Raw genomic sequence first — 27,490 nt, forward strand, 5'->3', positions numbered from 1 at the left:
TTTCAGTGCTGTATCTTCACAAAGTGGTTATAGGTAATCAGCAGTATTGTTTTCAAGAGTGGGATAATTTAGGTGTTTTTGTAATCTCTGTTTGTTTATTTTTTATTTGTTGTCAAGTCCCAGAATGTCAATAAAATTTTCTAGGTAGTAATGTTCTTTTAATGTTCTTGTGCACATAATTTTTCATGTGTATGTAAATTTCCAGTTCTTCAAGTATATTCATGACTGGACCTTTTTGTATGGTGTATAAGATTTGAAATGCAGTTTCAATTTTGTTGCCTTTAAGGTTTTGGTTTCTGAAATCCATAAAGTCGATAAAACTGAAACTGCACTTCAAATCTTACATGCAATACCAAGGGAACTAGCCATGAACACACTGGAAGAATTGAAAATTTATATATTCATGGAAAAATTATCCACATGACATTTTAAACGAACAGAGCCAAGTTCAAACATAAATCTTACCTAGAAAATTTTATTAACATTTGGGAACAACAGATAAAAAAATAAACAACCAGAGATTACACAGACAACCAAACTATCGGTCACTCATACAATATTGCTGACAAGCTATTACTACTCAAATGAATATGCCGCATCCTTGAAATATTTCAACAAAAAGTCAAATTACTACTTGACCATTTTGCCACCATAAAAACAGCAACAATTGATAAAAGGATTCATCAGTGATGCAATGTGTACATCTCGCCAGCTAGTCATAAGTGTACATGTACAGTCAACTCCACGTGTAAATCACAAAAGTAAATGAACCTCACCAGCTTTCCTCTGCAGTTGTTTCCTTCCTTTTGCGACCCATTTTGCTGTTGTGCAGCATTCACCTCTAGTCAGAACCAACGTGCACAAAGTGCAGATTGCCACTGAAAGCATTCCTTGCTGCAAGCGGTTCAGTGTCATTTCTGTGTTTACATTTCTAGTAGTTTATGAATACTTTTTTTCCCACTGTGTGAAGTCAGCTGGTACAAAATTCTTATTTACTTCCTGCATGTTAAATTAGTTAATCATTTTATGTGTACAGGTTAGGGAGGAAACCTTGTACTGTTAGTTTACCAAATAACATCTCTGGTTGTTATCTTTAATCCTAATAAATAAACTTATTCTACATGAACAACAGTTTGTGAATACTTTTTTCTATGGCTATAGTTATGGCATAGCCTATTCCCAATAGTTTACACCACCTTCTCCCTTTTGTTTCATCTGATTCTTTTTTAGCTATAAGCCACATATCGAGTCTATTCACATCAAACTTATCATTTGCCTACCAAAATAAAACTGAGGTTACTGCATTCACCTAAGTAATAAAGCAGCCCTAAGGAAGCTACATGTGACTTTCATTGGAGTTGAAGTATCACATAACTACAATCCAATATATCTAGGAAACACTCTAGATTGGTCTTTGACCTTCAAATAAATAGTGCATCAAGTTAGTTAAGAAACTTGGCTCACGAGTAAATCTACTTCGCAAGATTTCTGGAAGCAGCTATGATGCGGACGTCAGTACTCTGTGCTCTGCTGCACTCGCGTTTGGGTAGTCTGGTGGAGAATATTGCTCTCCTGTGTGGAAAACATGCTCATACAACAGAAATTGATGTGCATTGTTATGGAGCCATGAGAGTTAGCACTTGACACTGTCAGATCTACTCCCAGTCAGTGACTGGCTGTCTTGACTGCTTTTCTCCTTACATCTTGCGGAGCAATGTTAGCTAAGGTAAATTTGTGTAAAAAGATTACTCTTCCCTTGTAAGACACCCAACGAGATCCACCAACAACTCACCTGAAATCACACAAACCACCCTGGATAGATTTAAAAAGTATTAGTTCTTTAGACATTACCTCCAAATAGCGACAACTCTGTAATGAACAGCCACCTGACAATACACATCTGGTTCGAGCTCCAACAAAGGAGGTCATGGAATTCGAAGTACCACAGCAAATCTGGTTGAGGCTGAACTGATTTAGGACTGGCCAAGGAAGTTGTGGGTACAGCATGAAGAAGTGACGTTTCCTCCCATCTGCCGACTGTGATTGCAGAGCAGAGGAGCAAACAATAAATCACATTGTTGATGAGTGCCCACTTTGAGCATTTAATGGTGATCTAAGAACTTTACATAAAGTGACTCAAAATGCTCTTGACTGATTGTCCATTTGGAGATTTCAGTTCGATTGTAGATACTTTTGTGTCCTTGTAAAACAATATGATAAATAAATAATACCAACAAAACTATTCACAAACAGTCAGGTAGTGCCCAGTCCACATATAAACATGCATTCCATGCAACCTGACCACCTGCAGATACTCTGCAGTTGAAGTGACAGACCTCTTCCCTGTCCTCTCAGTCTTGTCCAAAATGATTTCCCACGTGCTGTCTCCCGTAACAACTAACATCCTCTCACAGTTTCTGAGCAGTCGTGCAGAAGCTCTGCCTTCATCTGCAAGTGCTTCCTGGGTCTCTCTAACAACCCAATCACTTTTCCTAACTACCTCTTGCAATGCCCTCCCTAAGTGATATTCCACCACCTCCCACACAACCTGTGCAACATTGTTATCTGCCCCTCTTGCCCTCAGCCCCATCCCAATTGGATAGTGTTCCTGTGGGAGACCCCAGTACAAGATGTGTTCCATACATTCACCCACTTCCTTCTATTGCAGCCCTTTCTTTGACATTCCTTGCAACATTAATAACAAAACATTCCACTCGCGTATATGTTTACAGTCAAACCATGGCCAAATGGCCAGCTAGACCACAGTTACAGAAAATACTGCGACTTCAGCAGCAGGTGTTTCATTTCCTATGCAGTGTAGATATTTGCATCCAGCATCAAGTTTCCAAGTTGCACGGATGGGAATCCTCCATCAGTGTAATATTTAATCACATAACTCCATGGTCTGCCTCCACTAGACCCACACCTCTCATCCTCCTCCTGTTCCAGTAATATACAACTCTCCTGTCCCCACACCTACCCCTGAGTCATTTTATCTTCTCCATCTTACTTCCCTCTGTGGTTCCTGTCCCCGTCACCTTACTTTTCTCTTCTGCTCTTGATCACGCCTCCCCATCTACTGTTTTATTTTTCTTCTTAGTGTTGTTGACACTCCTAAGCAATCCCACAATCTACTGCCGCGTGTATTCGCATTCCACCCCTCTGTGATCTTTCCTAAGCCCTTCTTGTAGTCCTCCTCCTCACCACCACCACCACTACTACCACTCACCTTTCCCCACCACCTCACACCATCTGAAATCACTAATTATCCGAGACTAGCGGCAGCATTGAGAGACAATAGGTGGGGTGTGTGCTAGCTTTGATGGAAGACACTCTCAAAAAGATAAATCATCATCCCCACTTGCATGTCAAATTGCAGACAGTGTGTTTTGTGTGATATTACCTGTTTTGTACAGTTTGTGTTTTGGAAAATCATTGTTCTCTTTGCCTCTTGTGTTGTTATGCTGGATGTTTTTTGATCTCAAACATAGTTACGTTGATTTTGAGATCAAGTAAATGCATATGTTTAAAAGCTTATCTCTATTTATAAACGGTAGAGAGCGTTGCTCTCGGCTTAAGTTCCCATTGTTTACTTTAAGTGGTGATGTAATGATGTCGAAGTGCATTTGGAATGACTTGCTGATTGGTAGCACAGTCCAGTCAAAGTTCGGTTGAAACGTGATAGTTTGGTTATAAGTTCTTGAAGCTGGTCATAGTGATATCAGAAGCAGCATGGGTGCAATTACTGAAGAAACTGAGTTAAGATAGAGAAGACATTCAGTGTTCAGGGAATACTCACACCTCTCAGGTAATGGACGTGGTGATGGCCACAGACAGAGCATATTGGTAACTCATCTTCATCCATGTTTTACATTGTGACAGCAGAATTTATTTTTATGACATTATTAAGATAAGTTCATTCTCATATCAGTAGGCCTGAAGAAATGTCCTATCAGTTAAGTGAGATGGGAGGATAAAGATGTGTCAGAGATCAATGTTGTGCAAATACGTCAGTTGTCATAAGTTATTTATAGAAGTTAAGGGTGGGGATTTTACCAGTCCAAATGCTGTTCCTCAACAGCACATAAATTTACAATACCAGTTTTGTGGTAAGTGACAAAAAAATACCCTCTATTTTTAGTGCCAAAATTGAAGCAATTGAATATTCATCAGACTGTTCTGTTTGTTTGTTCCATTGATTGATCTATTTGGCCTATGTACAACACAGTATTAACTTAGTGTCTCAGTGTGTGACTCAGACTTATTGTGGAGAGTTGGATATTCAAATTGTCAGTCCTCTCTCTCTCTCTCTCTCTCTCTCTCTCTCTCTCTCTTTCTCTTTCCTTCCTTTTTTTGGGGGGGGGGGGGGGGGGCAGACTAATATGTAGCATAGAGCAAGATCCAGGTGAGCTTGAAAGACAGTACATTGGTTAAGAGAAGGAAAAGACAGTGACTGTGATGTTACAAGGTGTAGTTCACAACAGTACTGAATAGTTCCAAAAAAGAAAGAATGACTTGGGTTTAAATCCCATCAACAATGAGGGTGTTAAAGCCAGTAAAGACGTTTGTACTCGGGATGGAAATAACATGTCTTCTTCTATGCCCTTTCACCAGAATTTAAGCAGTTTAGGGCAACCATAGAAATGTTAAATCAGAATAGCAGGGCAGGGATTTGATCCACCGTCCAGTGTTAAGTTACTGTGTCAACTCAATTCAGTGACCAGGTATAGCAATTATTCTGGACACAGGCTGTGATTGGAGGTTAAGTACATCTCACATTATTTTGCTTTGTAACTTCACCTCTGTGCCTCTTTATTGTGTGTCAATATAATATTTGTTGTGGTGAATATCTTGTGAACTTAAAGGACTATGGATGTTTTATGAATTCGTGAAACATTCTGTGTATCAGTTTATAGTTTAGTGGCACAGCAGAGCAGAGCTGCGTTGGACAGTTGTTGCAGTACTGCTTAATGTGCAGGTATAGTGGGCGGGGGGGGGGGGGGGGGGGGAGCAACTCGCTTGACTGTGTGAACGATAAATGTGCAAGTCAGCCAGTCTGAAATCTTTCTCAGATGATCTGATTGTAAAGAACTCTCTCTCTCTCTCTCTCTCTCTCTCTCTCTCTCTCTCTCTCTCTCTGTTTCTCTCTTAGCTTCATAATGAACTATTTTGTTTATCGTCATTAAGTAAACTATTGCACATAAGATCATATGTTGCTGCCTAACAAACGCAGTAAGTGTGCTGAACTATTATGTAAACTTTGGATGGGATTTATAACTCATTCGAGTCTCAACAAAATGGATTGTACATTATAGAGAGCACCGTGGTCCACTTACAAGCCCAGACGGTAAAGGAAAAATGAAATATTCATAATACCCGTGTACTCATGAACAGTTTGAGATATCAAAGCAAGATTTTGGCAAATGATAGCAAGCAAAGAGGAGAGTATGTTGCCATATGGTTACTGTATGTAACTTCCTTATCTAGCACTCTACACAAACTACTACAAATTTTTTTCAGTGTAATTTTTTAAGGGTCATTAATAATTGGTGAAACAAGAATTGTTACACGTTCCTAGAAACCAATAGTAGTTTTCGAGATCTGGCTCTGACATTACGATTCACAACCATTGTAAGAATTGTGGAGTCCGAAATCTTTCTGAATGCCTTCTCAGAAAACTATTTTAAACAATCGGTTCAGGAGCCCTTTCATAGTTTAAATGATTGCAAAAGTGTACTTGACCTCTTCGCAAGAGATAATTTTGAGCAAACAGGGAGCGTCGTGTATCAATGGGAATTGAGAGATATATGCCAAACAAACTAATAAGAGGGATAGAAGGGGGTTAGAAGCTGTGGTTGTGTTGGGATGGACAAGGATATTGTGTAGGTTTGCTGAGCAATGGAATACCACTGTGGGAGGGATGGGAAGGATAGTGGTAGGACATTCCTCATTTCAGGGTACGAATCCCAAACCCCTCATCTGCTTCAGATCCATTGATGACGTCTTTGTGATCTTGATCAAGAGTGAGGACAATCCATCCACATTCTCCCAAAACCTGTAACCCTTCTCCCCCATTAGCTTCACCTGGTCCTCCTCCATCCAACCTACACAATATCCTCGTCCGTCCATACACAACCACTGCTCCCAACCCCTTGCCTCATGGTTCATATCCCTGTAATAGACCTAGATGTAAGACCTGTCCCAGACATCCTCCCCACCATCACCACTGACAAACTGTGACCAATAAACTGCTGGACCACCCAGTTGCTGAGACTCTGCCAACATGACATTCTTAGTTTCAGTGACTGTTTCACAGCCTGTGCCATTTCAATCCTTCCTACCAATACCAGCTTCCCTGAATTGTCTAGGTGGAAACTCTCCCTACAATATATCCTACATTACTGTAACCCTCCTGGCCTCAGTCTTTGTTAGTCATTGTCCCTTACCCACCTTCCCCTTCTCTGTTCCCATTCCAACACTACACAGCCCTTTATTCCACCAATGCACCCACTGTCTTTTTACTTTCCTCCTTTTCTGCTACTCCCACCCCGTTCTGCCACTCTCTGTCTAACCTCACAACTCCACGTAGCTGTCCTGGAAACTCCTCACATCATCCCCGTGTTCTCCCACAAGGAGCACTTTACTGTCCCCCAGCTCTACACTGCTATCCGTCCCCCTTGCCACCCCCGCCTCCTCCTGACCCCCACCACCCTATTTGCTTCTCCCATCATACGCTGCTGCTTGCAGTCTGGGCTTGGCAGCCAGAGACTGGTCTTGTGTGTGTGTGTGTGTGTGTGTGTGTGTGTGTGTGTGTTGTCCAATTCCAGTGAAGACCTTTTTGGCCAAAAGCTTACTTCTTAATAATAGTGTCATTATTCCATCTTGAATTTTCCATTGTTTTATCTTTATGTTTATTAATGCAATGTTAATTATGTACTGAGGCCACATATAATTTTTCAGCACTTAGGCCAGCCAATGCCTGAAGAATATGCTGAAATGGTGTGTTCAGCATGTGTCAAGCAGCATAATTTCTTGGCGAGGTATGCTGCAGGGCCTGTAGTCAACGTTACAGATGATGGTGCTGATGCAACAATAAAACAAGGTTTGACTTCTTTATAAATATGTGCAGTTAAGAACACTTCATAGACATATTCCAGTTTCAGCTATGGGGTGTCACAATGTATTTGTAGCTTTTGATAGTTGTGATCAACTTTTAGGACAAGCAGAAAGCAAGAAAATCTACTTCTAGGACAAGCAGTAAACAAGAAAATATTTTTTAGACAAAAATCCATCTTCATTCTTCAGATAAACTAGTAGAGAATGCCTTCTCGGAAGTCTTATTGTGCTGTTTATCCTTAGTGTGAAGTTTTAACTTTTTTACAGTGCCTTACACATTAGGTCTACCATTTATGCTTAATGGGCTGTAGGTTGAGTATAGAAAATAGCCAGCATGACAAATAGAACTGAGGGACATTGACATCAGTTTTAAAATTGGTGAGAGTTCATATTCAATGAGAAAGTGAGACCTGTGTCATTTGAAGGATTTAAACATAAATCTTGACCCAGGATCTTTTCAGAAGTCTGAATTAAATGAAAATGGGGAAGATGAAGTAGTAACGCAGCTTAATATAATGATTTGGTTTTGATTGTATTTTGATAGCACAGCATGGATTGATGTGCCTGATAATCGTCTAAAATGGTCCAACAATGCATCAATTGTATTACTTTTAAAGATTAATATGCTCCAATAGGACATTTTCAGTAGTAATAATTTTGAATGCTTGGTGTTCTTCAACTTGTAAATATTTGTTAAAAGTCACATTCTAAATGCCTGAGCTGCACTTAACATGTTTATCAGCCAACTTGATGTCCAACTTGAAGTTCCTCTCCTAGTACACAGGTTGTCATGTATGTTATTGCTGTCAGTTTTTAGGCAGTGACGTTTCTTGGTCATATTTGATGTAACTGTAATATAGTATCAACATGGAACTGACATTGTAAACAGGCCTCTACCGGTTTAGCTAATAAATATTTTAAGGGCAGCTCATGATTTTTGAAGATGCCCTTCAACAAATGTACAGTAGTTATTTGTAGCTTGTGGGATGTGCCCCGTACCCTGCTATTTATCTTCTGCTGGTCACCGTGTAATATGTTTACAAGCTTCTTTGTGTGCATTTATCACATGTATATGGAGTGTTTGTGATCTGTACAGGCACTTGGGGTGTAAGCACCTACAGATTGTGAATAGGTATGGATGTCAAAGTCATTCATATTAAAGTAGCTGTCTCGTACTCACGTCTGGATTGATGTGATGTCCATATTGCGCCATTAGTGGACTCTTTTGCAACTGTCACTGCTTTAATAAGATCATAAACGTTGTTGGAAGTTAAAATTAAATGTTAATTATGATGTGGCAGCAGTTTGACAGCTCCACTATTACGACGCTATATGTTTACTAAGATTGTACAGATGAACAGTGATATTGTTTTACTAGCTAAAATTTTTTAAGATTATCTTTACCAGAGAAGGAAAGTTGCTACTCATCATATAGCGGAAATGTTGAGTCGCGATAGGCACAACAAAAATATTCACACAATTATAGCTTTCGGCCATTAAGGCCTTTGTCAGCAGTACACACACACACACACACACACACATGTGCACGTGCTATGAAGCAGTCATTGAGATGAGGGATAACATATTTGGCAGCGTGTTAAGCAGCAGGGTGGTCCACTTGGTTTTCAGCCACAGTTTGTCGGTGGCCGTTCATGCGGGCAGACAGCTTGTTGGTTGCCACGCACACGCAAACGCCACTTGCACACACGTCTGCAGTCTCAGAGAACTGAAACCACACTGTGAGCAGCAGCACCAGTGCATGATGGGAGTGGCAACTGGGTGGGGGTAAGTAGGAGGCTGGGGTGGGGAGGGGAGGGATAGTATGGTGGAAGTGGCAGACAGTGACGTGTTGCAATTTAGATGGAGGGCAGGAGAGAAAGGGGGGAGGGGGTAAGTAGAGGAAAGGAGAGAAATAACAAGAAGAAAGACTGGGTGTGGCAGTGAAATGACGGCTGTGTAGTGCTGGAATGGGAACAGGGAGGGGGCTGGATGGGTGAGGACAGTGACTAATGAAGATTGAGGCCAGGAAGGTTACGGGAACGTAGGATGTATTGCAGGAAAAGTTCCAACCTGCGCAATTCAGAAAAGCTGGTGTTGGTGGAGAGGATCCACGTGGAACAGGCTGTGAAGCAGCCATTGAGATGATTGATATCATGTTGGGCAGCGTGTTCAGCAACAGGGTGGTCCACTTGTTTTTCAGCCACAGTTTGTCGGTGGCCGTTCATGCGGACAGGCAGCTTGTTGGTTGCCATGCCTACATAGAATGCAGCACAGAGGTTGCAGCTTAGCTTGTAAATCACGTGACTGGTTTCACAGGTAGCCCTGCTTTTGATGGGATTAGTGATGTTAGTGACCGGACTGGAGTAGGTGGTGGTAGGAGGATGTATGGGACAGGTCTTGCATCTAGGTTTATTACAGGGGTATGAGCCATGAGGTAAGGGATTGGGGGTTGTGTAAGGATGGACGAGTATATTGTGTAGGTTCAGTGGACGGCAGAATATCACGGTAGGTGGGGTGGGAAGGATAGTGGGCAGGACATTTCTCATTTCAGGGCGCAACGAGAGATAATCGAAACCCTGGCGGAGAATGTAATTCAGTTGCTCCAGTTGATGATTCATTGCGAAACATTTTGGTATTCTGTGCAGAATCTGTAGTAAATTTTTGACCGTGAGTACAAGACAGCTACTTTAATATGAATGACATTGACATCCACGCCTATTCTCACTAAAATCGTAATTGCAGGTATTTGAAAGTGGTGATAAAGCCGAAACAGTCTATCGTAATTGTAAATAAAGATTACTCATTATAAGCAGCTGTTTGGTGTATCTACTGTAACAATCCTGTCGTTATCAGACACATATTACACTGCTGGCCTTAAAGAAGAAAAATTGTTGATGGAATAAAGGGGAACATTCTGTGTTTTATTCGCTTAAGAGTCAAATTGGTGAAGATAATCGAAGGCATCAAATATAATGTGTGTTGTGGACACGAACATTCTTAAACAAGGTTAAAACAAATTTTCGCCTTGGATTTTTAATAAAACCAAGCTTAATTTTATATTTTTAAGATTTTTATTCAATGATTGTCGGTAAGGGATTCAATTTTAAGGTAGTGTACTTTGACAATCCTAGCAGGCTGACAGAGTTGGGTGTTCTAACATTTCCCTTGGAATTAGTCTCATCAATTTTTCCTTTTGGTGGTCACTCTTTCATGGCTTGAAGGTCATTTTAAATTCATCACTCAAATGAACTTCTTTTTAACACGCTTTTATTGTTTGTAATCCTGAGACGGAGAAGGGGAATTAGCCTTTGATTTGCCTAAATGATAGTTGAAAACAGCCAATCAGTCTGAACATTATACCCAACTGTCTTCAATACAGATTGAATATAGGTGTGCTCACCTCCCTTTATGGTAAGTTAGTGCAATAAACTGTATGACTAGGTCGCTTGCCCAGTCAGTACACTTTATTTTATTCTTTGCTGTCCTGTAGAATGATGAGATGTGCTCCAAATCCCTGTGTGTGGCACAGGCCACTCACAGGGTGTATACGACCCAGGACAACCGGGAGATCTGGGAAAAACACAGGATTTTTTTCATCCGGGAGAAAACCGGGAAAAACCCGGGAATTTTTTAGGATTCCGGGAATTTTTCGTTGTTTTAGTTTTCAGTTAAAGTTTTGTAATTTTGACCTGTAAGAACTGATACTCTAACATCTACATACGTACATATTACTGTATCCCGCTGCTGCAGAATAATACTGCAGCATTTAAACGTGAACGAGAGAGAGAGGGGGAAAAAAAAAAAAACTTAAATTGCAAAGTAAATGCGTCATATAAAATAACACAGTGCACGTACAAGTGTCTGCCAACAGCAAAATGTGTCAAAGGCTTTAGGAAGACTATGCAATGCTTCATAACAACAAACTGCCTCCGATGAGCGTGACGTCACAACTGTTTACATTAGATTCATTTAAGCAGTTATGAGCGGGCTCATGCACACACGCAGTTGAGTCGCGTATGAGTGATACCTTCTCCCGCTTCTGGCTACAGAAATGTGGTTTCTGGCTGTGTAGGCAGTAGTAGCAGCAACCAGCCACATGGATCCAGGAAAAATTTTACTGGCGCGCCCAAGCTGCCAGATTCACACGTGTGCAGCAGGCCCGGATCAGGTGGCAAACCGGGGTATCTGAACCGGGCGGCAATTTTGAGGGGAGGGTGCAAATTCATATTCTTGAGGAAAAAACCTTGTTTCACAAAGCACCTAGCATTCAGCGCATGTCAGTGTATCGATTATTCATATGATTTTGAAACGCACCCCTTGCTGGTTTTTGGACATTTTTTAACACATTCTAAGTTGATTTCTGAATGAATTATATGTTAATTTTTGAATGCGTGCATAGAGTACGTGATGTCTGCCAGGGGAATCCTCGTCGTCTGTAGAATTGAGCTTTCCTGCAGACAAAACGGAACAGGGCTATACGAGCTGAGTGGAATAAATCCGAACCGGTGAATGCCAACTGCTGCTTGTTTATGTGGTTGATTCAGTTTGCAAATATTCAGCGTTGTTATAATTACTGGCGAAATCCATCGATTCAGACTGCCAGAGTGGAAATAAACGACTAACAGGAATAACAGGTAAGAAAGATTATTTATTTATCTTCTCGGTGTATCCAAGAAAGTGAAGTTTTGACAAAATTTTTGGCCAGATCGCTACACTAGACAGGGCCAGTTAGTCCTCGGCTAGCAGCCGCGTAAGTTCCATTCTGGGAGTAGTGCGGAAAACGCATTGTACGAAAACATAATAACACCTAACCGGAGAATAATCGCTGGATAACTAAACCGGTGTGGCAGGATTAGTAAAGTTAACTGGAGAATCAGTTTTGACAGTGGTAGGAATAGTTACAGAATTAGTGATGACAAGATTGTTTGTCAGAATGAGGAAGGAGAAGAAACGGGGACATCACACAAATTATGGAAGAATATGACAATTCCAAATTACTACAAAAATTTTGTTCTACTACTTTTCGGCCTCATGCATGAGAAACTGGAACGTGTGAATGAATGAAACGTGAAACTATTTCCTAACATAAAGCTTTTTGATTGTAGTAGGCCGAATACGTATTTCGTATTGGTACTTTGTAAATTATATTGTCGTACTATAAAAATGATCATTATTGCTCATACTATAAAAATGATCATTATTCCCAAAACAGTCTCGGTTATTTGGTGTGTGTTAAAATTGCTGCAATATTAGAAAGGCTTATTTTGTTTTATCCAGCACACTGACAAAATAAACGTAATTAGATCGAGAAACCACGCCAGTCTTGGGTACCATTTGTATTGACAGCTTTTTCAGTATTAGACGACGACCTTTCGATTTTTCATCTAGCAAAACATTTGATGAACTTTGATGAGGTAATAGTTCTTTCGCAGAAAGGAAAGCACGCCATGTAAAACTGTAGCAAGATTAGAGAGAAAAATCGCTATGACCTAAGGATTGAAGAAATGTGTACTGTCTTGCCTGTCTTTTGTCTTTACTGGTTTTAGATATCATATATTTAATTTTATGTCACACAGAAGAGCAAGTTATTGGCTAATAGGCAATAAAGAGTCCAGATTTTCTGAAGAGTTCTTGTTCTCTCAGTTACAAATAATTCCATCCATTATTAATTGCATTTTTTTAAAAAAGTTTATTTTTAAGAGGGGCAGGATGTCAAACCAGCGGACTGGAAGCAGGAGAAGCACTACAGTACATTTTAATTTCCTCTGCCATGAAATAGTTTGATGGCATCCATTACAAAATACACATTTGAGTTCCACAGAGTGAAATACAGTAATGTGCGGTATAAGAATGTGTACTGAAGAGGCGTGGCACTGCACGTCGGCACACTCAATCTCCAGGTGATGCGTGTTTACATTTAGTGATTCTTCTGTTTCCTCTTTGTTTATTGCTCTCACATCAAATGGAAAACAAGATGGATTTCTGTGACTGGGAACTATCAAGTGAATTACGATACATTCACATAATTACGGAAGACTAAAATATGTTACTAATTTCAGATTTTATTTCCACCTTTGTGACAGCCAAGCATTAATCGCCTTGCAGGACAATAAAGTTATTTTTGTTGGTTTGCTAAGGAAATTTGGCTTTTATTAAGCTTTCCTGCTGAGGCAGTAAATTTATTCGAAACGAAGTGTTTCATTGCGCACTATTGGCTAGTTTCAACTGTTCGTTGCATTTGAAGTGCACGTTTTCATCTTCTAGCACGAATGGCATTATGCCATAATAAAGAACTATATATAAGATAATACAGTACTGGTACTCTAGGAAAATTTACGTCCCGAAAACCACACCGAAAAGCGTAATATCAGGTCGAGGGCTGGATTAGGAATCTGGACATATGAATGTACGCTTTAAGGCGAACTGTGCATTTTACTATGGTTCACGAAATTCCGACGCTCTTGGAGTATTCTCTGATGTCTTGTTTTTTACATAATGTAAGAAATATCTTTTAATATTTTAAAACAAATACTAACAAAGAGATAGAGGGGCTGGCCAGTACTTACCTCAGATCAGTACAGCCGATAGATACACAAAACAGAACAGAAAATTTACGTTCCTAGCTTTCGGAACAAACGTTCCTTCATCAGGGAGGAGAGAGGGGAAAGGAAGGGAAGAAGGGAAAGTAGATTCAGTTACTCACAACCCAGGTTATGAAGCAACAGGGAAAGGAAAACAGGGAGGGTAGCAAGGATGGAGGCATGGTTGTCAGAGGGAAGCCGAAGATATTCTACTGTAAGTACTGTGCCAGCTTCAAACCAAAGAGGATCCGTACAGAAGTAAAGAGGTATACCGTATTTACTCGAATCTAAGCCGCACTTTTTTTTCCGGTTTTTGTAATCCAAAAAACCACCTGTGGCTTAGAATCGAGTGCAAAGTAAGCGGAAGTTCTGAAAAATGTTGGTAGGTGCCGCCACAACTAACTTCTGCCGTCGAATATATGTAGCGCTACACAGGCATGCTTTGTAGGCACAGAGATAAATACTGGCGCCAAAACCTCTGCGCCAGTAAATAAAAAAATTAAAAAAAAAAAAGGTGGAAGACGAGCTTTTTTTCCTCCACCTCGAGTTTCGACCACTGCATTTTCATACATTATCCAATGAAGTAAAACCAAAGTTCGTATTGTTCATCTTCGAATGTAGCAGAATTTCAATGTACTACGAAAATCCGACTAGCAAAACTGTTAGGGATGTTTGTCAATATGGCCAACTATACATTCTGAATTTTTTCCTACCTGTGAGAGGAGATGGTTGCTAATAGGAACCTGATGAAATGTGAATCACATGCAGTATTCTCTTCAGCATAAGAATAATACGAATATAAACATTTTGCCATGTATTCTTTCGTGTTTGCTGCTATCTCATTTAAATCCTGTCTGCCTAATAAACTACGAAACTAGAGTGAGACAACAGCAAACGCGGAAGAATGTACATATCGTGTCATGTTTATATTCGTATTATTCTTATGCCTAATAGTGATACAGTCAAATGAAGCACGGCAACTGACTAGATTTTTAAATCTAAGATGACTAATTTCAGTGCAGAATTTGATGTACTAAAGAAGCGGCCGCAAAGATTTTCAAACGGAGAAAAATTTGCGCCTAACTCTCGTTCAGAACATGTTCTATCATACGCAGTCTATTATTTGGTTCTTGTTAATCATTATCAAAGAAAGCAGCAGTGTTAGTAACAACAAATAGCAGTCTCTTGCCATTGTTTCGCTAATGAGATGATTCCTCTCTATTTTTTTTTTTTTTTTTTTTAAGCGGCGGTAGCGCGCACAAAAGCAAGCCATGCCGCGAGCGGCAACACGCCGTAAACACCCACTACCAGAATGCGACAAACAATGCATGACGCAGTACAGTAATGCATTTTCAGCTTAGAGTGACGTAAACACCTATAACAAAGAAAATGGCACTTCTCAGATCAAAGGAAAATAAGCAATCGATTCAAACCAGACGAAGCACGTGAAAAAGGAAGGGTATCCGTATAAATACTGACGGAGCGCCTGACGCATAGCAATGGCTTCCTGGTAAAGCTTAACTGCTAAGATTACGACTCGAACCAAACTACTGTAGCTGTATCGTCTTTCATTCGACCTAAATTGTGTCTCATATTACAATGGACCAACTTTGTTTCGATTTGGAGGTGCGGCCTAAAACTTTTCTCTCCCCTTGAATTTCGAGTCTCAAATTTCAGGTACAGCTTAGATTCGGGAAATTTTTTTTTTCCTTTATTTCGAGTCTCATTTTTCAGGTGCGGCTTAGATTCGAGTAAATACGGTATAGTATAAAGATAAACACAACTATATAGGATGAAAAGATGCGTGTATGGCTAAAGAGGAAAGGGAAAGAGGTGAAGACTGAAGAGTAAATGGGAGTGAGGTTGTTTAACGTAAGTTCAGTCCAGGGGGATGGCGGGTTGAAAGGATGTGTTGGAGTGCAAGTTCCCATCTCCGCAGTTCAGAGGGACTGGTGTTGGGTGGGAGAAGCCAAATGGCACATACAGTGTAGCAGGTTCCTAGGTCCCTAGAATTATACTGGAGGGCATGATCCGCTACTGGGTATTGGACATCTCCTAGGCGGACAGTTCGTCTGTGTCCATTCATGCGCTCAGCCAGTTTAGTTGTTGTCATACCGATGTAAAAGGCTGTGCAGTGCAGGCATGTCAGTTGATAAATGACATGTGTAGTTTCACACGTGGCCCTGCCTTGAATTGTGTATGTTTTACCAGTAGCGGGGCTGGAGTATGTGGTTGTGGGGGGATGCATGGGGCAGGTTTTGCAGCAGGGTCGGTTACAGGGGTAGGAACCGCTGGGTAGAGAAGGTAGTCTGGGAATATTGTAGGGTTTAACAAGGATGTTACGGAGGTTAGGGGGGCGACGAAAGGCAACTCTGGGTGGTGTGGGGAGAATTTTGTCAAGGGCTAATCTCATTTCAGGGGTTGACTTGAGAAAGTCATATCCCTGGCAGAGTAATTTATTGATGTTTTCGAGGCCAGGATAATGTTGGGTGACAAGGGGGATACTTCTGTGTGGTCTGGGGATAGGAACATTGTTGTTGGACGGGGAGGAATGTATTGCTTGGAAGATCAGTTTGTGGACAAGGTCTGCAGGATAGTTGCGGGAGAGGAAAGCACTGGTTAGGTTATTGGTGTAATTGTTGAGGGATTCGTCACTGGAGCAGATATGTTTGCCACGAATACCTCGGCTGTAGGGAAGGGAGCGTTTGATGTGGAATGGATGGCAGCTATCAAAGTGAAGGTACTGTTGTTTGTTTGTGGGTTTGATATAGACAGAGGTGTGGATGTGAGCTTCAACAAGATGGTCAACATCCAGGAAGGTGGCTTGGGTTTTGGAGAAGGACCAGGTGAAATTCAGATTCGAAAAGGAGTTGAGGTTATGGAGGAAATTAAGGAGTGTTTCTTCACCATGAGTCCAGACCACAAAGATGTCATCTATAAACCTATACCAGGCCAGGGGAAGCAGCTGTTGGGTCTTCAGGAAAGCCTCCTCCATGCGACCCATGAAGAGGTTGGCATAGGACGGAGCCATCCTGGTTCCCATGGCCGTTCCCCTGATTTGTTTGTAGGTCTGGCCTTCAAAAGTGAAGTAACTATGGGCGAGGATGAAGTTGGTAAGTGAGATAAGGAATGAGGTTTTTGGAAGATCTTCGGGTGGGCGTTGGGAGAGGTAGTGCTCAAGGGCAGAGAGACCATGGGTATGTGGGATGTTTGTGTAAAGGGATGTAGCATCTATGGTGACAAGAAAGGTTCCAGGTGGGAGGGGAGTGGGAATGGATTTGAGGCGTTCTAGGAAGTGGTTTGTGTCTTCGATGTAGGATGGGAGTCTGTGGGTGATAGGTTGGAGGTGTTGGTCCACCAGAGCTGAGATACGTTGTGTTGCGGCTTTGAAGCCTTGCCACAATGGGATGGCCAGGATGGTTCTCTTTGTGGATTTTGGGTAATAGGTAGAAGGTAGGGGTACGTGGGTCAGGTGGAGTGAGTAGGTCTATGGAAGCTGTTGTGAGGCCTTGTGAGGGACCTTGGATTTTTAGGATTTTCTGCAGCTCAGTCTGGATGGAGGAAATGGGATCCTGGGTAACAGCTCTTTTCTAATTAGGAATGACGTGTGTTTGATTGTGTGGCATCAGACATTGGAACAAAAACAGTCATGTGGCATAGTTGCTCAATGAAATTTTTTACCACTGCGTGCTTCATTACACGACTATGCATGCAAATTACCATTGGTTGGGTAGAGAAAGAAATACTATCTGAGCTGTTAATTGTTGCATCACTTTGAGGGACCTAAGCATAAGGTCACGTTATCATAATATGAAAATAGTTAACTGGCCAAGGCTTTGATTACCTATCATCATACCCCGAAATTAGGGACATCTTACCTGAAATATTTCCCACCCCTCCGGAATTGATGCTCTGTCACCCTTCAACCTCCACAACATCCTAATCCACCCCTATGCCACTCCCAGTCCCTAGTCTTTACCACAAGGATCATGTTCCTTTGGAAGACCCAGGTGCAAGATCGGTCCAATCCACCCACCCCAGCACTTCCTATTCCAGCCCTGTCACAGATTTATCCTACCCCATCAGTGGCCAGGCCACCTGTGAAAGCAGCCATGTCATTAACCAGCCCTGCTGCACACTTGATTTCAATCGCTACTTCGGTATCCGAGCCATCTGGATCCTTCCCGTCACCAGCAGCTTTTCTGAGCTGTGCAGATACGTGTTTTCGTTGCAACTCATTCTCTGCTCCTGTAATTATCACGGCTTCAACCTATGGTAACCTATTGTCCCCACACCCTCCACCCAACAGTGTCCACCCCCTCTTCTTCATCTCCTCCCAATTCTCGTCTCCCACCCAGTTTATTTGCTGCCTTCTGCCAAAGTACCCGCCCATCTTTGTCTGCTTCCCTCCTTTTTCACTCCCTTTTTGCCCATTTCCATGGCTAACAACCTCCTGATGCTGCACTTGTTGGCCTTCTAGTCCCTGCATACTCCACCAAAAAGTATTCTTCTCTCTCCCTACCTGTACACTAGTATCCCTTTCCCTTCCCCACCGCTCCAGATTGCTGCTTGTATCCCATGTGATAATTGCTTTCCGGCCCAAGATACTGGAGATGGCAGGTGTTTGTCATGCGTGCATGAGGTGTGGTGGTCATGCGTGCATGAGGTGTGGTGGTCATGCGTGCATGAGGTGTTGGTGGTCATGCTTGCATGAGGTGTGCTTGCTTGTGTGTATGAATGGTGTGTGTCCCTCTTCTTCTGATGAAGGTTGTGGCTGAAAGCTTTATGTATTTGTCTTTTTAATTGTGCCCGTGTGCAGCATAATGTGTCTTCTTTACAGTAAGTAGCAATCTCTCTTTTCCTACGTTGTTGATATTCCTACCTGGAGTTTCCACTGTTTGAATTTAATGGGCAGAACATAATTTTAAAAACCTGCCTTGGTATTTGAAAAACACTTACATTTTGTTGCATGTGAAAACAAATGTATTTTTTCACTGAATTTTCATTTTTATCATCACAGTGCCTAAGCTATTTCATAGACATTTTGGCACATTACTTTTTGAGGGCAACTTCATGTCTTATTTCTCAGCTAGATGATATTTTAAATGGAGAAAGCCATAGTTGAGACAGCATAAGATGATCGTTGACAGTTCATAGCACTGTTGCCAGCTTTCAGCTGTGAAGTACTAATGGCTGCAGGCACAAATAGTAGCCATCTACAGAGCTGTGACAACACAGGTGTTTACAAAATCACATTATGTTTTTGGCTGAGGTAGGCCCACGAAGCTGCCAGGCCCATCCCAATGCAACTGTCAGGGATCAGTTTACACTAACTCAACTGTAGGTATTTATGTTTCTTTACAATGTTTTCAATGTGGGAAGATGTCATTCGAAGGAAACAAATTTGGAATGTCTCATACTTTGTGAATAAAAAACATGTAACATGCTATACCAATAATAATGAAATAATTGTTCAAAAAATTCACACGGCACACTGGAGAGAGTTTTGTTCACAGCTTAACTTTTGGTAATGGCTGCTGCCCAAGTTTATCTCACATTCTAATTGCACTAAGAACAAAAGTAATCAAGTTTTCAGTTGCTGTGGTGAGCGCTCCATCAAAAATGGTACGTAAATTTGCAAACTGCTCTACTAGTTAGAATTATGACTCTTGGAGGTAGCTTGCACCACAACAATGCTGAATGCTTAGTAGGAAATACCAGCCAGCAACTGTTAAGGGACGTTCAATATCCGTATCACCGTTCTAATACTGGCTTTTCCTTATATTCAGAAACAGAGCCACAATTATCCATTCGATGACATACAGCTAAGTAATATTGATTTTTTTTTCCATCTATTCTATTATTAATATAATTGTCTGAGACTCTATAAAGTCTGCTCACTTGTGCAAAAGCAATTTTTCACCTTGACTTTTAAATACAGGCAACATAACGATGATTCTGCTAGACTACGACAATTGAAAATGGCAGGACCACACAGCGTCCTGTGTCACACAATACTTCCCCTAACTTACATCACAGCTATTTAATCTTAGCCATTTCCCTCTCTTTAAATACATAATGCTTTATACAATATTGCTTAATTCTTTGTCTTACAGTTAACCAAATCCTCAGTTTCTTTACACTTCAATAATTTTTACTTATAACACCAAAAAGATTGCATTATACTACTTCATGTCTTTGACACTAGGTGACAGCACTCTTCAGTACAGCTTGTAGCATGTGATTTCACACTGCTTTGTTTCATACTATTGCCGCTAGGTCGTGTATGCTTACACGTAACTCACTGTAACTTTGGCACTCTCCTTTAGACACACCATCCGCATTAGATACGCATTGCCAAATACAAAACGCAAACTGTTTTTGTGGAAACACTGACAATATCTGTACTTGCATCATCACAACCTTCAGCTTGAGGTTATGATTGCACAAGTGTGATACACCTTTTCAAATTTTGTACACCTTCCTAAGTTTTGTGTGTGTGTGTGTGTGTGTGTGTGTGTGTGTGTGTGTGTGTGTGAGTGTGAGAGAGAGAGAGAGAGAACAAAATGCTTTATAGTGAGAGTCTAATCACTGCTTACTGTGAGTCTCACTCCCTTTTAGCTTAATATTTTTCATTAACCTAATTTTAGATTCGTTTGCAGGCTTCTCCTTTCCTGTGTTTCTTGTGAATGTATAAATGCTATTTTTATTGAGCACCAGTCTCATACTCTTTCCTTGTGCCACAGGCTGTCCTCTTCTGCAGACCTTTCCTCCTGCATCAGCATTATGTCTTGGAGCTGTATTTTTTTCTGACGGCTGGCGGAAAACACTGTGCACTTGTTCAAGTTGCAAGGTACAGTACCCACCAAATGAGCTTCAACATTTAGATTATGTTTGATTCTGTGTTATTAGCTATTGTGAGACTTAAATTTACTGTATGATAAGATTGTATAATAATATTTCTACAGAAATTACTTATAAATCCAGCTTCAGTGACTTAGTAAAGTAGCTTATGAAATACATTGTGGAAGGTATTCCATTGTATCTGATATTAGAGTTTCTTGCAATTTGTGTGTGGAGCATGGGAAGAATGTCTAGTTAAATGCCTCTAAGCATGCTGTAATATTAGCTTAGGTGTCCTTACAGGAGTGATAAAAAGAGGCTGTAGTTGATTTCCAGATTCCTCACATATACTGCTTCAACAAGATAGTTGGTGTTTATCCTCAGTCTCCTGACAATTAAGATTTTTCAGCACCTCCATGTCACTCTGTTGTGAGTCAAATAAAAGTGACCGATTGTGCTCCCGTTCTTTGTATTCGTTAAATTTCTTCTGTTCACCCTATGTAATATGGGTTCCTCAGTATTCTGGGATGGGTCACAAGAGTGTTCTGTAATCAATTTCCTTAGTAGACTGACTGTATTTTCCTAGTATCCAACCAGCGAACTGAAGTCTGCCATTCACTTTACCTGTGATGGAACCATGTGTTCATTCCATTTCGTATCAAAGTTGTTATATCTAGGTATTTGTGTAAGTAGACTGATTTCAGTTGTAACTCATTGATGTCACTTCATTTTTTGAGGCAACCACAATTATACATTTTTGAACATTTAAAACAGTTTCCCAATCTATGCATCATTTCAAAATGTTGTCAAGATCTGACTGAATATTTTCGCAAGGTCTCCCCCCTCGCCCCATAATACTTCATTGTAGATACTGCATCATCTGCAAAAATGCTGCTGTTACTGTTAACACTAATGTTGTTTTATCCATGTTGGATCTTGTGAACATCATGGTCATTAATAGTAGTTGGTGAATGATTTAACCAGCCACAAGGTATTTTTAAAATGTTTTATTTTAGTACCATAGCCAGTTTTGGGCTACCAGTTACCCATTACATAAATGTTTTGATAAACAGCATTGTGTCTGTTCTTGCAATAAGTTGCAATGTATGTTCATTTGTTTTGTTGTGTACCATGTGGTTTTTGAGGTTGATGTGTATGTTGTTGAATTTACACAATATGTGTGCTGTTTTCAGTTGAACAACTTATACGTCAACATGGAAAACAGGACACACATTGTGCAATTCAGCAACATATACATCGACCTGGAAAACCATGTCAATGATAGGCAATGAAAATCTTCATGTGCCTTTGAAAACCTTTTAATTCCAATAACCAGTAATTCCTTTAACAAAGAGAGATTTGAAAATGCATGGGTTACTCTAATATGTCAATAACTAGGCTTCTACTATATAGTTACACATGTAGCAACTTTATCTGTATCACTTCTATATGAATTATTTTTAAGAAACAGTTTTTGCTTCTCCTTTAAAATTTGACAAAATGTAGATAGAGCTTTTCATTGCCTACCATTGATATGGACCACATCAAAACAAATTACTATCTACTGCAACTTACTGCAGGAGCAGACAATACGCTATTGATCAAAACATCCATGTAATTGAAAATGTCAGCCATTTGAAGATAGGAATTGTAACCCAAAACCATTATTGCACTGAAATAAAACATTGTAAAAAGTATTTTTGGCCGGTTGCATCATTCACCAACTATTAATATTGTCAGGCAAGTCATGAATACACGTGAACAGCAAGGGTCCCAATACTCTCTTCTGTGAAACACCTAAAATCATGTCTACAACTGTTAAAATCATGTCTACATCTTTTGAAGTCTTCCATCCAAGATGACATGCTGTATCCTTCAAATTTTTTCGATTCTCCATATTATTTTGCTTCCGTTGATAATCTTTTGTGAAGTATCGGTTTAAAAATTGTTCAGTCTAGAAATAATGCATTTGCCTGATTGCATTGATGCTTGACTTTTACAATGCCATATGAGAAAATTGTGAGTTCAGTTTCGCGTGACCAATAATTTCGGAATCCTTGTTGGATGACATGAAGTGGTTGTTCAGTTAAAGATACCTCATTACATTTGAGCTAAAGGATGTCAGAGATCTTGAATGGTAGTTTGATGGGTAATTTCTGTTGCTGGTCTTGTAAAATGATGTGATCTACAGAGTTTCTTTGAATCACAGAGTACAGTTGTTAGGAGGCCTGAGGGATTCTGAATAAGAGGAGGACTAATTCAGGTGCAGATTCTGCATAGTATCTGAAGAAAGTGCCATAGTGCCCCTGGGACCTAGTTCAGTTTGTCGTTTCAGCTGTCTCTCATTCCATTGACCCTAATATCTATATCCATGTTTGCAGTGGAGCAAGAATTACAATGCAGTGGTGCTCCTCTCTCTACTTCCAAGTTTTAGTGACATATCGTGAATAGTTGCATATAGTATGTGGGACATGTATTGCAGGTGACGGTAGTGATATTATCTTCACCTGTCTTTTTATGGGTACAAGACTGATTAGGAAATTAATTCTTTGGAATATTATTATAATTTGACATAAACCCTGAGTTAATCAATAAGGCAGCAGATTTGTCGTTTGCCGTATTTAAAATGAACATTGAATTCTCTCCTCATGTAACTGACATTCCAGAGAAGATCTAATGCACGACACGCTATCTCTCTAAAATTCATCTGAAATCTCATTAAAGACTATCACTGGTTTAAATTGTGACATTTTATGAACTGGAATGCAATAAGAAAGTGGTACAAGATTTATATTTTTATTACTGCAAAGCATACAAATATCTTTTCATTAAGACAATGGTAATATACCAGACACTAAGGATGAGTGGGGTTTATGAAATAGCCATAATTAGTTTTATATTGTTCTTTAGTGTCTAGCACATCATGTCAGTATTGGCAGGAATTCATATTCCACACCTTAGATTTCTGCTAGATAACATTTATCGAATGCTTGGTGGCCTATATTTCTAAACGTATGCTACAGTTCATTTACATCTACGTTGATTACTCTGCTATTCACAATAAAGTGCCTGGCAGAGGGTTCAGTGAACCACCTTCAAGCTGTCTCTACTGTTCCACTCTCGAACGGCGTGCAGGAAGAATGAGCACTTAAATTTTTCTGTGTGAGCCCTGATCTCTCACATTTTATTGTGATGATCATTGCTCCCTATGTAGGTAGGTGCCAACAGAATGTTTTTGCAATCAGAGGAGAAAACTGGTGATTGAAATTTCATGAAAAGATCCCATCACAGTGAAAAAAGCCTTTGTTTTAATGACTCCCACTCTAATTCATGTATCATGTCTGTGGCACTATCTCCCCTATTTCACGATGGTACAAAATGAGCCGTCCTTCAAAATTTCATCCGTCAGTCCCACCTGATGCAGATCCCACACCGCACAGCAATACTCCAGAAAAGGACGGACAAGTGTGGTGCAAGCAGTCTCTTTAGTAGACCTGTTGCACCTTGGAAGAGTTCTGCCAGTGAATCACAGTCTTTGGTTTGCTCTACTCACAATATTATCTGTGTGATCATACCAGGTTAGGTTATTTGTAATTGTAATCGCTAAGTTTTTAGCTGAATTTACAGCCTTCAGATTTGTGTGACTTATCGTTTAATCGAAATTTAGCAGATTTCTTTTAGTACTCGTGTGAGTAACTTCACACTTTTCTTTATTCAGGGTCAGTTGCCACTTTTTGCACGATAAATCATTTTGCAATTCGTTTTGTCATCTGATGACTTTACAAGACGGTAAGTGATAGCATCATCTGCAAACAATCTTAAGACGGCTACTCAGATTGTATCCTGTGTCGTTAATTTAGATCAGGAACAATAGAGGCCCTATAACACTTCCTTGGGGAACATCGGATATTATTTCTTTTAGACTCAATGACTTTCCATCTATTACTACAAACTTACTACAAACTGTGACCTTTCTGACAGGAAATCGTGAGTCCAGTCGCACACTGAGGCGATATTCCATAGGGCCGCAGTTTGATTAGGTGACACTAGGGAGAAATGCGGTCAAAAGCTTTCTGGAAGTCTAAAAATATGGAATCAATTTGACGTCCCCTGTCGATGGCACTCGTTACTTCATGAGTATAAAGAGCTAGTTGTGTTTCACAAGAACAATGTTATCTGAATCCGTGCTATCTGTCAGTAAATCATTTTCTTCGAGGTAATTCATAATGTTTGAACACAGTATATGTTCCAAAACAATACTGCAAATCAACGTTAGTGATATGGGCCTGTAATTCAGTGGATTAGTCCTATTTCCCTTTTTGGGTATTGGTGTGACTTGAGCAATTTTCCAGTCTTAGGAACGGAACTTTCTGTGAGTGAGCAGTTGTATATGATTGCTAAATATGGAGCTATTATATCAGCATACTCTGAAAGGAACCTGACTGGTATACAATCTGGACCGGAGGCCTTGCCTTTATTAAGTGATTTAGGCTGCTGTGCTACACGGAGGATATCTACTTCTATGTTTCTCATCTCGGCAGTTGTTCTTGATTGGAATTCAGGAATATTTACGTAGTCTTCTTTCGTGAAGGAGTTTCGGAAAACAATGTTTAATAACTCTGCTTTAGTGGCACTGTCGTCAGTGACTTCACAGTTGTTATCACTCAGTGAAGGTATTGGCTACATCTTGCCACTGATGTGCTTTATGTATGACCAGAATCTCTTTGGGTTTTTTGCCAGATTCTGGGACCGTGTTTCATTGTGGAAATTATTAAAAGCATCTTGCATTGAAATACGTGCTATATTTCGAACTTCTGAATAACTTTGCCAATCATGGGAATTTTGCGTTTATTTAAATTTGGCATGCTTTTCTCATTGCTTCTGCAACAGCAATCTGACCTGTTTTGTGTACTATGGGGGATCAGTACCATGACTTACTGATTTATGTGGTGGCATATTTTGCCGTCAATTTCTCTCTCTCTCTCTCTCTCTCTCTCTCTCTCTCTCTCTCTCTCTCTGAAATCATTCCACACCTTTTCTATGCTTAAGTGACCAGATCAGAAGGTGTCAGAAGGTGTGGTGACTGTCTCCTAAAAAGGCGTTAAGAGCCTTTTTATCAGCTTTTTTAAATAGATGTACTTTGCGTTTCTTTTTGATGGTTTTAGGTGTTATGGTATTCAGCCTATCAGCAACTGCTTTGTGATCGCTAATCCCTGTATTTGACATGATACTCCCTATTTGTCCAGAATTGTTTGTTGCTAAGACGTCAAGTATCCTTTTACAACCATTTACGCTTCGAGTGGACTCATGACTGTTGATTTGTTCAAAATAATTTTATGAGAAAGCATTCAGTACAATTTCGGATGACGTTTTGTGTCAGCCGCTGACTTTAAACGTAAAAAATTTTCCAGCATATCGAGGGTAGATTGAATTGTACGAGTGTTGTTGTTGTTGTTGTTGTTGTTGTTGTTGTGGTCTTCAGTCCTGAGACTGGTTTGATGCAGCTCTCCATGCTAATCTATCCTGTGCAAGCTCCTTCATCTCCCAGTGCCTACTGCAACCTACATCCTTCTGAATCTGCTTAGTGTATTCATCTCCCTCTACGATTTTTACGCTCCACACTGCCCTCCGAAGCTAAATTTGTGATCCCTTGATGCCTCAGGACATGTGCTACCAACCGATCCCTTCTTCTAGTCAAGTTGTGCCACAAACTTCTCTTCTCCCCAGTCCTATTCAATACCTCCTCATTAGTTACTTGATCTACCCACATAATCTTCAGCATTCTTCTGTAGCACCACATTTCGAAAGCTGCTATTCTCTTCTTGTCCAAACTATTTGTTGTCCACGTTTCATTTCCATACATGGCTACAGTCCATACAAATACTTTCAGAAACGACTTCTTGACACTTAAATCTATACTCGATGTTAACAAATTTTTCTTCTTCAGAAACGCTTTCCTTGCCATTGCCAGTCTACATTTTATATCCTCTCTACTTCGACCATCATCAGTTATTTTGCTCCCCAAATAGCAAAACTCCTTTACTACTTTAAGTGTCTCATTTCCTAATCTAATTCCCTCCGCATCACCCAACTTAATTCAACTACATTCCATTATCCTTGTTTTGCTTTTGTTGATATTCATCTTATATCCTCCTTTCAAGACACTGTCTATTCCGTTCAACAGCTCTTCCAAGTCCTTTGCTGTCTCTGACAGAATTACAATGTCATCGGCGAACCTCAAAGTTTTTATTTCTTCTCCCTGGATTTTAATACCTACTCCAAATTTTTCTTTTGTTTCCTTTAGTGCTTGCTCAATATAGAGATTGAATAACATCGGGGAGAGGCTACAACCCTGTCTCACTCGCTTCCCAACCACTGCTTCCCTTTCATGCCCCTCGACTCTTATAGCTGCCATCTGGTTTCTGTACAAATTGTAAATAGCCTTCCGCTCCGTGTATTTTACCCCTGCCACCTTTAGAATTTGAAAGAGAGTATTCCAGTCAACATTGTCAAAAGCTTTCTCTAAGTCTACAAATGCTAGAAACGTAGGTTTGTCTTTCCTTAATCTTCCTTCTAAGATAAGTTGTAGGGTCAGTATTGCCTCACGTGTTCCAACATTTCTACGGAATCCAAACTGATCTTCCCCGAGGTCGGCTTCTACCACTTTTTCCATTCGTTGGTAAATAATTCGCGTTAGTATTTTGCAGCTGTGGCTTATTAAACTGATAGTTCAGTAATTTTCACATCTGTCAACACCTGCTTTCTTTGGGATTGGAATTATTATATCCTTCTTGAAGTCTGAGGGTATTTCGCCTGTCTCGTACATCTTGCTCACCAGATGGTAGAGTTTTGTCAGGACTGGCTCTCCCAAGGCCGTCAGTAGTTCTAATGGAATGTTGTCTACTCCCGGGGCCTTGTTTCGACTTTCAGTAGTCTGTCAAACTCTTCAT

General features: G+C 40.3%; 1 protein-coding gene across 2 annotated transcripts in view; it reads left to right on the top strand.

The window, feature by feature from the left end:
- Nucleotides 1-27,490, top strand: part of LOC124620384 (putative E3 ubiquitin-protein ligase UBR7) — a 70,684-nt gene that overhangs the window by 25,911 nt on the left and 17,283 nt on the right. For both annotated transcript variants that reach the window (XM_047147060.1, XM_047147058.1), the window contains 2 exons: nt 6,961-7,102; nt 20,444-20,550. In XM_047147060.1, coding sequence (XP_047003016.1) covers nt 6,961-7,102; nt 20,444-20,550 — 249 coding nt within the window. The remainder of the gene's footprint in view (nt 1-6,960; nt 7,103-20,443; nt 20,551-27,490) is intronic.

The sequence above is a fragment of the Schistocerca americana genome, chromosome 6 (assembly GCF_021461395.2).
Source record: "Schistocerca americana isolate TAMUIC-IGC-003095 chromosome 6, iqSchAmer2.1, whole genome shotgun sequence".
Taxonomy (NCBI): Eukaryota; Metazoa; Arthropoda; class Insecta; order Orthoptera; family Acrididae; genus Schistocerca; species Schistocerca americana.